Source organism: Plectropomus leopardus, chromosome 5 (assembly GCF_008729295.1).
Source record: "Plectropomus leopardus isolate mb chromosome 5, YSFRI_Pleo_2.0, whole genome shotgun sequence".
In the NCBI taxonomy this organism is placed as follows: Eukaryota; Metazoa; Chordata; class Actinopteri; order Perciformes; family Serranidae; genus Plectropomus; species Plectropomus leopardus.
This window is the reverse complement of record NC_056467.1, coordinates 16,784,974-16,796,310: the sequence shown is the minus strand read 5'-3', so window position 1 is coordinate 16,796,310 and position 11,337 is coordinate 16,784,974. Positions and strand designations below refer to the sequence as shown.

The 11,337-nt window shown below is 37.1% G+C and overlaps 1 protein-coding gene, 1 long non-coding RNA gene and 2 other non-coding genes across 4 annotated transcripts; 1 reads left to right on the top strand and 3 right to left on the bottom strand.

The window, feature by feature from the left end:
* Nucleotides 1–184: 184 nt before the first annotated feature.
* Nucleotides 185–321, bottom strand: LOC121943826. Its single transcript, XR_006105874.1, has one exon. It is a non-coding gene; the product is annotated as a small nucleolar RNA SNORA15 (small nucleolar RNA).
* A 29-nt stretch (nt 322–350) lies between these two features.
* LOC121942940 lies at nt 351–3,842 on the bottom strand. Its single transcript, XR_006105837.1, has 4 exons — nt 3,676–3,842; nt 1,612–1,681; nt 1,035–1,095; nt 351–480 (listed from the first exon to the last, which is right to left on the bottom strand). It is a non-coding gene; the product is annotated as an uncharacterized LOC121942940 (long non-coding RNA).
* On the bottom strand, nt 864–1,004 carry LOC121943825. The gene has a single exon (XR_006105873.1). It is a non-coding gene; the product is annotated as a small nucleolar RNA SNORA15 (small nucleolar RNA).
* A 1,441-nt stretch (nt 3,843–5,283) lies between the features above and the next one.
* On the top strand, nt 5,284–11,337 carry psph (phosphoserine phosphatase). Its single transcript, XM_042486782.1, has 6 exons — nt 5,284–5,355; nt 6,109–6,252; nt 7,545–7,679; nt 8,818–8,963; nt 9,485–9,633; nt 10,779–11,337. Exons 1-6 carry the CDS (start codon nt 5,312–5,314, stop codon nt 10,887–10,889), a joined length of 729 nt encoding a protein of 242 aa, XP_042342716.1. The 5' UTR covers nt 5,284–5,311; the 3' UTR covers nt 10,890–11,337.

The window sequence follows — 11,337 nt, the reverse complement described above, 5'->3', positions numbered from 1 at the left end:
ACAGAAAACTGTTTGTGTTGTAAACTTTTTATTGTCATGTTCTCACCACGATTGAAGGCGTTGATTATTTTTCTCATGTTCCTGCTCATGAAGCAGCCACCTGTTGCTCTGCAGAATTTAGCAAACAGAATAAAAATCAATACAAAAACAACAGAAATGCATCTTCAATTATCAAGCGAATCATTATTGTACTCATTCCTGTACAGCTGGATGAGGCTGAGGGAAGCATTCATCCAGTAATTTAGCAGAAATGAGACATGACTTTTGCATGGTGTCTGACTGTGTCCACCACAGACTCGCTGGAACAGAATTCGGCCATGCCTCAGTGGTGATTTTTCAGTGCCAGGAATACTAATGATGCTGTGTAACAGCGTGGGCAAACATACCATCCTCAAGCCTTGACGGTCTGGAGGTCAGTCGTAGTAAGTGCGTGTCTTTGGGCCGGTGTGTGACGATCAGCAGTGTAACTGAGCGTGAATACTGGAACAAATAAGGTATAACAGAGGATTTGAGGTGAATTTATTTGCTGACACAACAGATGATTGAGCTGGTTTATTCTCAAACAAACAAGACATTTGTCAGTAGCACAGACAAGATTCATTTTCAATTGAAGCAGTAGTGCTGAGCAATGCTTTTCGTTATTTATCGAGTTAATGCGACACATGGTGGTTACAGTTTCATAAATGCAAAGATTTTCCATTTTCAGTCATTTATAAAGTAGTGGGTACTTGTTGCTGTCTAAATGATTAATTGATTCAAATATCTTAATCAATATGAATGCAAGACTAATCAGTAATAAAAATAATTGCAGCTTTGTAACATAAAATTGCATGCAGAGCGTCACATAAATAAGCTATCCACGTTTCTGTATTCACTCTGACGTAAGAATGAGGCACATGCTTAGGGCCCTTATCCTGTTGTTGAGTCAGCATGTGAAGACAGTAATTTAGCATGGTGTCTGACTGTACTTACTATTTCATGAGTAACACAGAATTCAGCCATGCATTTAAGAAACGTCATTATTTTAAAATTACCTCTTCATGTTGCTACTGTTGGCCACGGAAAGATCAACAACCCCATCTTCAGATGAGGAATCTGCAAAAGACCACACCAGCTCAGTAATAGAAAGCAGGTATTTCTGAGTTTTAAGAGACAAAGAAAAAGATAAATGCTGTTATAAACTGTTTAACTGTGATAAACAATCTTTTGAAATTTTTGCACCATATTCTGTGACTGAGGCTGATTTTTTAAAAATAATTTTAAGATTTATTTGTACAAAAAAAAAACAAATGAAATACAACAATAAAAGAAGACAAGGTTGTGCAGGTGAGACAAAGAAACCCCTCAGAGCTTATAAGGAATCAAACCTCAATAGGAATAATAAATACAAATGTCATGTAATCAAGAAAACTAATCAAACAAGCCAACAAAGTCAATAAGCAAACATAAAGAAAGCCAACTAAATCAGCCATTTTTTACTACGACAAGTCACAATGTCTGCTGTGAAAAAGGTGTATTATGTTCTCATAATATACCTGCCTTTGGCATGCCAATAATTTTGCTGACATGACAACATTAAATTAGAAACGGTATACATCTACTCCGCATCACCTCCGGTGTGCTTCAGGCTGGGAGCTCCTCCATGATGAGTTAGTTCAGGGTATCTTTGCAATTTATCCTCCTGCGCATGATCACAAAACAGAGGCATACAAACATGTAATATCACCCCTAGACAGTAATTATAATATTTATTCAAATATGCTCAGAATGTTCCCCAAAATATATTGATAGAAAACATATAAATAAAAACAAACTGCAATGCTACGACTGGCAACCAAGCACCGCTATCTGAAATAAAAAGGGCTGACCCAAATGCTTTGAAGCTTCAATCGTTGCCAAAGTAATTGGTTCATATAAGGGCATAGTACTATATTATAAAATAAAAAAGTCATAGCATTATAGATTTAGATATATTTTAAAAAGGCATATTATTATAGTATATAATAAAAAGGTCATAGTATAATGTTTATAGAAATAAAAAGTCCTAGTATTATAGTATATCATTTAAAGTCATATTATTATAATATATAATAAAAAGGTCATGTTATAGTATGTGATAAAAAAGTCATAGTGTTATAGAAAATAATACAAAGTCAAAATATAGTATATAATAAAAAGTTATAGTATTATAATATATAATAAAAAGTCATAATATCATTGTATATAAAAAAAAGTCACAGTATTGTGGTATACAATAAAATGCCATAGTATTCTGGTATATAATAAAAAAAAGTCATAGTATTATGGTATATAATAAAAAGTCAGAGTATTCTGGTATATAATAAATAGTCAGAGTATTATGGTGTATAAATAAATGCCATAGTATTCTGGCATATAATAAAAAAAAAGTCATAGCATTATGGTATATAATAAAAAAGCCATAGTATTATGGTATATAATAAAAAGTCAGAGTATTATGGTATGTAATAAAGAAAAGTAACAGTATTATGAAAATTGATGGAAATTCATAGTATTGTATATGATAAAAAGTCATAGTATTATAATACATTAAAAAAGTCAGAGTATTACAGTATAGAATAAAAAAAGTCATAGTGTGTGTACCTCTCTTGCTTGGCCCTCAACCATATGCTGACTCCCTAAAATGGCACCCAGTGATCAACACTTTGACATGCCCTGATCTAAGATTTTTGTTTCAAAATACTCTAAAATGGTCAATTTAATTTTCAGTTTCTAAAAACTTCCCCAATCCCCCTCACAGGTCACAAATAGTCCCCCAAGGTTACATATGTTATTACGGCCCTGTGTCACCCTGAATATTCTATATTAATTATAACTTGGGTTTAAGCACACCAAAGTAAATCCTTAATTTCCTTTGCACGTTTTAAACCAAATCACGGTTTAACACAACAATTATATTAACAAACTAACTATTACGGCCTAAAAACAGTCCCCTGGCATGTTTCAGTGCGGTGCACGTGTAGAAATTAGCTGACTCAACCACAAAGCCGAACTGCCCCACCCCGATGCCATAGTATTCTGGCATATAATAAAAAAAAAGTCATAGCATTATGGTATATAATAAAAAAGCCATAGTATTATGGTATATAATAAAAAGTCAGAGTATTATGGTATGTAATAAAGAAAAGTAACAGTATTATGAAAATTGATGGAAATTCATAGTATTGTATATGATAAAAAGTCATAGTATTATAATACATTAAAAAAGTCAGAGTATTACAGTATAGAATAAAAAAAGTCATAGTGTGTGTACCTCTCTTGCTTGGCCCTCAACCATATGCTGACTCCCTAAAATGGCACCCAGTGATCAACACTTTGACATGCCCTGATCTAAGATTTTTGTTTCAAAATGGTCAATTTAATTTTCAGTTTCTAAAAACTTCCCCAACCCCCCTCACAGGTCACAAATAGTCCCCCAAGGTTACATATGTGATTACGGCCCTGTGTCACCCTGATTATTCTATATTAATGATAAAGTGTTTATGCACACCAAAGTAGATTCTCTTAATTTCCTTTGCACGTTTTAAACCAAATCACGTTAACACAACTAATTATTTAACAACTAACTATTCGGCCTGAAAAACTGTCCCCGGCAGAGTTCAGGTGCGGTGCACGTTGTAAAATTAGCTGACTCACCACGATGCGCTGCATGCTCTGCATGTCCATCTCAAAACCCGTTACCGAACAGCATCAGCATCAACCTGCGTCCAGACTGATATAACCACCTGTGCAGAGATACAGCACCACATTTTTCTATCATTTAATTTGAACCGTGGCTCCATGCTGAGGTAAACTTGGAGAGCTGACAGCCACATTTTATCTTTTACAAAGGTCAAAGTCCGGCTCTCCACCTGCTCCAGTGTGGAGTATTATAGCAGCATCGTCCAGTTAACGGGACAATTCTTCTTCGTCCTTTTTCCATCATCTTCTTCTTGGAGCAGCTTGCGCAGGTTGGAAACAGCTTTGCGCGCATTGCTGCTATCGTCTGGACTGGAGTGTAAACTGCAAGACCTAGAGCAGAGATAAAGCAGTCACAGTAGCCCCGTTCATGTTTCTACGATTTTAGGACATTTTAGAAACTTGAGGATGTCTGTAGGATTTTCGGACGTTTCTCAGATTTTGGGACATTTCTCGGATTTTAGGACGTTTGTAGGATTTTCGGACATTTCTCTGATTTTAGGATGTTTCTAGGATTTTAGGACATTTCTCGGATTTTGGGACATTTATTGGATTTTAGGACGTTTCCATGATTTTAGGACGTTTTTAGGACTTAAGGACATTTCCAGGACTTTAGGACATTTCTAGGATTATAGGATGTTTCCATGATTTTAGGACATTTCTAGGATTTTTGGACATTTCTAGATTTCAGGACATTTCTCAGATTTTTGGACATTTATTGGATTTTAGGATGTTTCCGTGATTTTAGAACGTTTCTAGGACTTTAGGACATTTCCAGGACTTTAGGACATTTCTAGGATTATAGGACGTTTCCATGATTTTAGGACATTTCTAGGATTTGGGGACATTTCTCAGATTTTAGGACATTTTAAGGATGTTAGGACATGTTCAGTTTTTCAGGATGTTTCTTAGAACATTTATAGGATTTGAGAACATTTCTAGGATTTTAGGATGTTCTAGGATCTTTGGATGTTTGTAGGATTTTAGGACATTTGTCAGATTTTAGTACGTGTCTGTATTTCAGGACATAAGGCGCATAGCCACAACCTCTGTGTATTTTGATGTTGTTTTATGCACCCTATGTATACCAAAAGTACAAAAACAATTACCAGTGTGTCATACTGGTAATGTTTTATTGAACAATTAATCAAATTATAATCAAATTATGTTGCAAATGTCCTTTAAAAAAAGAGGAAAGAAGCAATATTGTGCTTCTCTAATTTCTAACATCTGAATGTTTCTTCATTACCGTCAGAATGGCTTACTCTTCAAACTCATTAAAAACACCTCTAAAACACCTATTATACTTTAGGTATAATAGTTAATATGCCTTATTAACAATAAACCTACTTTAATACACTAACTGTGAATATAAATGATGAATGTAAGCCCTGCTAATGCTAATTTCACTGCAGTTATCGTGAATGAGCTGTTAGCTTAGTTGTATTACAGTAAAGTCGGCCGTTGGATAACGGTTGCTGTCGTCATGGAACCGAGCCAACGGTAGTGGGCGGTCCCTCACCGGCTTCTCTCTGATTGGTCCGTCACCCAGCAACTCTCTTCCTCATCAGTGAGCCCTCTGAGGGGTAGGCTAATGCAGAGACTGCTGTTAGTGCCTTACCAGCGCTGCTCTCACCAGTAAGTACCAACTTTTCAACTTTATTTTGTGGACATTAGCATGGTATTGTAGCTTGAGCAGCAGACGGTTGCGCAGAGTGTCTGTGTGTGTGTGTGTGTGTGTGAGGCGCTCATATTACACTCCTGCACGGACAGGTAAGATAACGTCCTGTCTGAGCCAGCTCACGGTTATTGTTAACTGAAAGACACGATTTTTTAATGCCAGTCGCTTGCAGCAGTGAGCTACTTTTACACAAAACGATCGCTGGCTGCCTAATTTTACCGTGTTTCATCGCGTGCACTGATTTGTTTGGGTTTCGTCTCGCCCGCACCGTGTGGGGGTGACGCAATACGCGCAGAGGATGTCCACAACGGCCTCTCTTATAGTTTGTTTAGGCAGACTGCTTTATGTAACGCATTTTTGTTACACATCACCGGTCCGGGACACGTGTTTTATTTGAGATCCGTCGATGCAGAAACGTTTGCACATAGGTATTTCAGTCAATGGATGTATTTGCTGCTTCACTGGGTACAAGACATCCACTGCATACAGGGCTTAGTTTAACAATGAAGTCATGCAGCTGCTGGGTAAAATCACAGAGCTCACGTTCAAGCAGCAAATTCATCTCGGGACCCTGCTGATGACTATTAGATTTAACCTCAGATGACTTCCTAATATAGTTTGCTTTTTTTTTTTTGCCAACAGAGTCCTTTTAAAATGCTGCTACAGTTTTTTTGAGTGTCTAATACTGCATACTTTTCTTTTTTTCCCAGCATGATGGCAACTCTCTCACAGACAAAGGAAATCTTCCGGCGAGCAGAAGCTGTCTGTTTTGATGTGGACAGCACAGTCATCAAAGAAGAAGGCATAGATGAACTTGCCAAGTTTTGTGGTGTGGGGGATGCAGTCACTGAAATGTATGTGTATAAATGTCAGATTACTTCACATTAACATTAGGAGTCTGCAGATTATTGGGACTGATATTTGGCATTTTGACGATTATCTGTATTGGTATTTTATATCAACGATCAACGATCAAATTAATTAATGATTAAGTGCAAATGAAGTGTCAGTATGGGAGGAACTTTTACTTTGTAAATTCCCAGGGAGCTATTCTATTTATTTATTTTATGTAATTTAAAGTTTCACTTGACTTTATAAAAAGAAGCTGCCAAAAACTTGCTGTATACGATGTTGAACAATTCAGTTTTGCTTTTACATTTCCTAAAGGCTAAAGGTTTTAAAACAAAGTTTTGTGTTGGAGTTTATTATATTCCAAATTCTAAATATTGACAGAAAGATTTTCATTTTTTTTGTAAATGCATATCGGATCCAAATATCTGTTATCGGTTTAATTAACTACTAATAATTGGTATCGGCCCTGAAAAACCAATATCATTTGACCCCTAATTACCATGCACTGTTTGTATTTTTATAAACAATACTGTTATCCTGATAAAAAACATATTGCTATCTTCAAGGTTCCCACAGTCATGAAAAATCTGGGAAAGTCATGGAATTTCACAATCTCATTTCTCAGGCCTGTTAAAGGCAATAGGCAATGGAAAAGTAATAGAATTTTGTTGTGTAATGAAATTAATAGTTACAATAATCTACCGGGAATAACCTTCCCCATAATGTAACGTATCACTGAATTTATTTTCTGTAAGTTAGCTGCTTGTTGTAGCTCCAATATGCATCGACTAAGAGCTGCACGATGTATCGTTTCAGTAGCGACATTGCAATGCGCAATTGTGGCATCCAAAGACATGATTTCAAGTAAAGCAAATTAATGCAAACAACTTATTTGCTGCTTGATACAAAAAGAAAATGTGCACGGTTCTCATTTTTCATGACTGATAGCAGCCGGGCCTTATCCTTGAAGACAGGTTAAGTGTTTAAGTGTGTATGTGACATCATGTGTCAGCATGGAAGCGAGATCCTCCTGCGTGTGTGTATAGAAAAGTACCAAAACCAGGCCAGCAAGTGCTGCACACACAGTGACACACATGCTTTTGCGAAATCAAAATTTTATAAAGGGTCCTTGAAAAGTCATGGAAAAGTTTTGGTATTGCAACTGCTGCACTGCACTGTTGTAGGCCTGTCTGATCTTATCCTATGAAAAGGACGTCTTTATTTTGATACTATGTATTGGATTTTTTAAATACTGTATATGAAGCTATTCATGCCTGCCGTTTTCGCAATTCAGGACTCGCAGAGCGATGGGCGGCTCGATGACATTTAAAACGGCCTTGACTGAGCGTCTGTCCATCATCCGATGCTCAAGAGAACAAGTGAACAAGCTGATAACAGACCACCCGCCTCAACTGACTCCAGGCATCAGGTGAGTGTGTAAAGATGCCAGTCAGTTTGAGTAATGTCAGTCATTCAGTGGACCTTATACTCTTCTCAGAATTTAAGAGTGTGTAGAATTCATAGGATTTTTGGCATCTATTGGTAAAGACTGCAAAATTGCAGCCATCTGAAACTTCTCCTATGTGCCAAATGTAAACTCCTGCCAATAAATCCGGATAGATCTCTTCTTTCTTAAAACAAAGGGACCTGGTGACTTAAACGGGGAAAAACATTATATAAAGCTAAAATGTTTAAAAAAAATCAGCGTTTTTGTGACGCTGCTTGTCATGGAGAGATGGCCAACTACAGTGGCTGACGTGGGTCATTTTAAGGTAATGGAAACATGATGATTTTTATTATCAGGGGATTATACCCCTGAAAAACATACCACATTCAATTTCTGCTGATATATCCCCCTTAATCCTACATACTCCACCTTTTGGGTTTGTCCATTCTGGCTACTGTAGTACAACGTGGCGATCTTCATGGGCGAGGATGTGCTCCGTGTATAGATATAAACAGCTCATTCCAAGGTAACAAAAACACAACGATTCTTATTTTCAGGTGATTATAAACTAATGAAAACATAGTTAGAAATATTATATAACATTTTTGCCAATAGTTGCCCCTGAATACTATATACTGGACCTTTAAAGAATGGGGGAAAAAAAAGAGAATTTTGTTGGAAAACAACAAAATAGTAGATTATTTAAAAGCATAATGGTAATGTGCATCTCTATAAAAACTTCCAGCACAGAATGGTCATCCTGTGTTCAATATGCAATCTTATTAAGAGCACAAAGGGGTTGACTGCACATATTTAACTATCATAGTGGCGGACATGGCATACAGTTTAGTGGAGGCCTATACAACTTCTATCTTCTAATCTTCTTCATTAGGCAAATATGAGAGATTTAGCTTAATGCTATGCATGCATTTTTATCATTTCAAACCTTTCATTTTCCTTTGTGCACATGCATAGGTTCTTATTTACTCACATAAACTTATAAATGTGCATATGCACGGTTTTTGTAAAAAATGATCTCAACACTACCCGCTATGCTTAAGTTTAAAAACTGCATTTGTGAAATGTGTGTGCTGATTAAATGCCAATTGTCTTTATCCAGGGAGCTGGTGGACCGTCTGCATCAGCGCAACATAAAGGTGTTTCTCATCTCAGGCGGCTTCCGCTGCATCGTTGAACACGTGGCCGCTCAGCTAAACATTCCTCTGCATCACGTCTACGCCAACCGGCTCAAGTTCTACTTCAATGGTGAGAGCTAGAGTCTACATTTCTCTGTCGGAGCATTGTAGCTGTGTCTCTCTTAAAAACAAATGTGCACAATAATAAGGTATCGGCCCTCGGAGTGGATAGATGAGGCTTGAATCCAAGAGGTAGGTTTGGTTTCAACATTGCAGACATATGAAATGGGGGATTTAGGGGTCCTTCCCAGGATGTTTTCAGTGTCAAACACTCCATTTTCAGCATTCTGGTGGATTTTGGCACCAATTTTTGCTGTTTATGCACAAATTTATGGTGAAATGTCCTTAATTTCATCAAAATAACAGTCCCTGCTACTTTTGTGTTTATTGGGGGGCAAATATACATATTCTACTTGCATCCTTCAATTTTATGATTTAAATAATATTGATTTTGTTTCAACAAAGTCTCTCAGATCTCACTTCTAAACCAGATCAAATCTCTTCCTTCATCTAAAACATGTCATGCTCTTGTCAGTTTGTTTTAAAGCATCATTCTACATTTCTAAATTAAATCATGTGTATATTTTCCAGGAGAGTATGCTGGTTTTGATGAGAGCCAGCCCACAGCTGAGAGTGGTGGAAAAGGAAAAGTCATCAGCATGTTGAAGGAACAACATGGCTTCAAGACCATAGTGATGATTGGAGACGGAGCCACGGATCTAGAGGCGTGCCCTCCTGCTGTAAGTGTTCACACTGACTCTGTTTACATGCACACTAATATTCTGCTATTATTCTGAATATGAAAATATGTTTGATATGGCTGAAGTAAACAACATATTTCATTTGAATATGCCAAATCAGGCCTTTTTCCATGTGAAGCATTTTCTGATTAAGATATGTGGGATAAACCTGCGTTATTTTGGTTTTAGGAGCATTTTTTGGACACGTAAACAGCACATTCAGAATATGTGTCTCAACTGGGGATTGTAACGCAGTTTGTGACAGAGCTTTTGCCTGTTTATGACCAGCTCTGTGCATTGTCATGGATACTTTGCACACAAACCAAATAGCCAACAGTTTGAAGGCTATGGTAGAGATGCTTGCCCAAAAGAAAAGCCCACATTTCTGGTCGGAAAGAGGAAACACACCTGCCAAAAACATTATGAAAGACAATGAATGAATGGATGGATATCAAAAGCGTTTTGTATATGTGCAAATATCGCAATACCAACCGGAATGAATAAGGGAGGCTGAGTTTGCATGATCAGCGAAGTCTATCACTGATAGGAAACTATTTAAAAAATCAAGTTTCAAATTAGCAAAATGACAACCATCTCCAGCTGTTTCCACTTTTCCATATTTTGACGTCATAAAAGACATTTTAGGGGTGGCTGGGGCGCAGAGGTGGAGTGGGTTGTTCCATCCTCGGCTCCTCCAGTCAACATGTCGAAGTATCCTTTGGTGCAAAGTATTGAACCCCTAATTGCTCCTGATGCTGTTTCATCGGAGTGTGAGTGTATATGAATGGTAACTGAGTAGCAGGCAGCACCTTGTACGGTAGCCTCAGCCATTAGCGTGTGAATGTGTGTGTGTATGGGTGAATGTGACACGTAGTGTGAAAGTGCTTGGTGTGGTCAAAAGACTAGAAAAGTGCTCTACAAGTACCTCCATTTGCCATTTACGTTAATCAGATGATGGAAAAAGGCCTGATTAAGAATATCTTAGAGTATGCGGTTTAAATGACCCATAGCAAATTAAGAATTTTGCTGTATTTGGAATAATAGTGGTATATTAGTGTGCATGTAAAGGCACATTAGTCTTTGCACTGCCTTAAAATCTATTGGGGCTGCGGTGTGCTAATAGTATTGTCTTTTTTTGTCCTCAGAGCGCCTTTATTGGATTTGGGGGGAACGTCATCAGGCAGCAGGTTAAGGAGAGGTCTTCATGGTACGTGACAAGTTTTGGGGAGCTGCTAAAGGAACTGGAAAAGATTTAAGGAAGCTAAAAACAGTACTGTTACTAATTTTAACATTTTATACTTGCACCTACTGTAAGGATGTGCCTCTTGATGGTTTTATTCCCTGCACATTTTTACCTTCCCTTCTCCTTTCCTGTCTAGATTTTTATAATGAATGAAAATGTTTACATTAGTGAAATCAATTTTACATTCATGGAGACATCACCCTGCTAATTTTTATACTAGAAGATACTAAAAAAACAACTAAACACTGTGTATGTGGAGGCTAAGAAGATTATTTTAGTGTTTTTTTGCACTTTTTGCATCAAAGCTTTTTAGGTAAGCTAATACAACTCCTGCATATTACGACATGTGCAGTGAAAATGTAATATATCTGTATTGGAACTAAGAGTTGTAACCAGACATGTCAATGAGTGGAAAGTCCTGTAAAGAACATCATCATTAAACAGAAGAACATGCTGTCAAA

Excerpts from the sequence above, each read along its gene's own strand:
- psph (XM_042486782.1), top strand. The coding sequence starts at position 5,312 with ATGCAGAGACTGCTGTTAGTGCCTTACCAGCGCTGCTCTCACCA. Across the intron at positions 6,253-7,544 it reads GGGGATGCAGTCACTGAAAT|GACTCGCAGAGCGATGGGCG; the intron begins GTATGTGTATAA and ends TTCGCAATTCAG. Across the intron at positions 8,964-9,484 it reads GCTCAAGTTCTACTTCAATG|GAGAGTATGCTGGTTTTGAT; the intron begins GTGAGAGCTAGA and ends TATATTTTCCAG.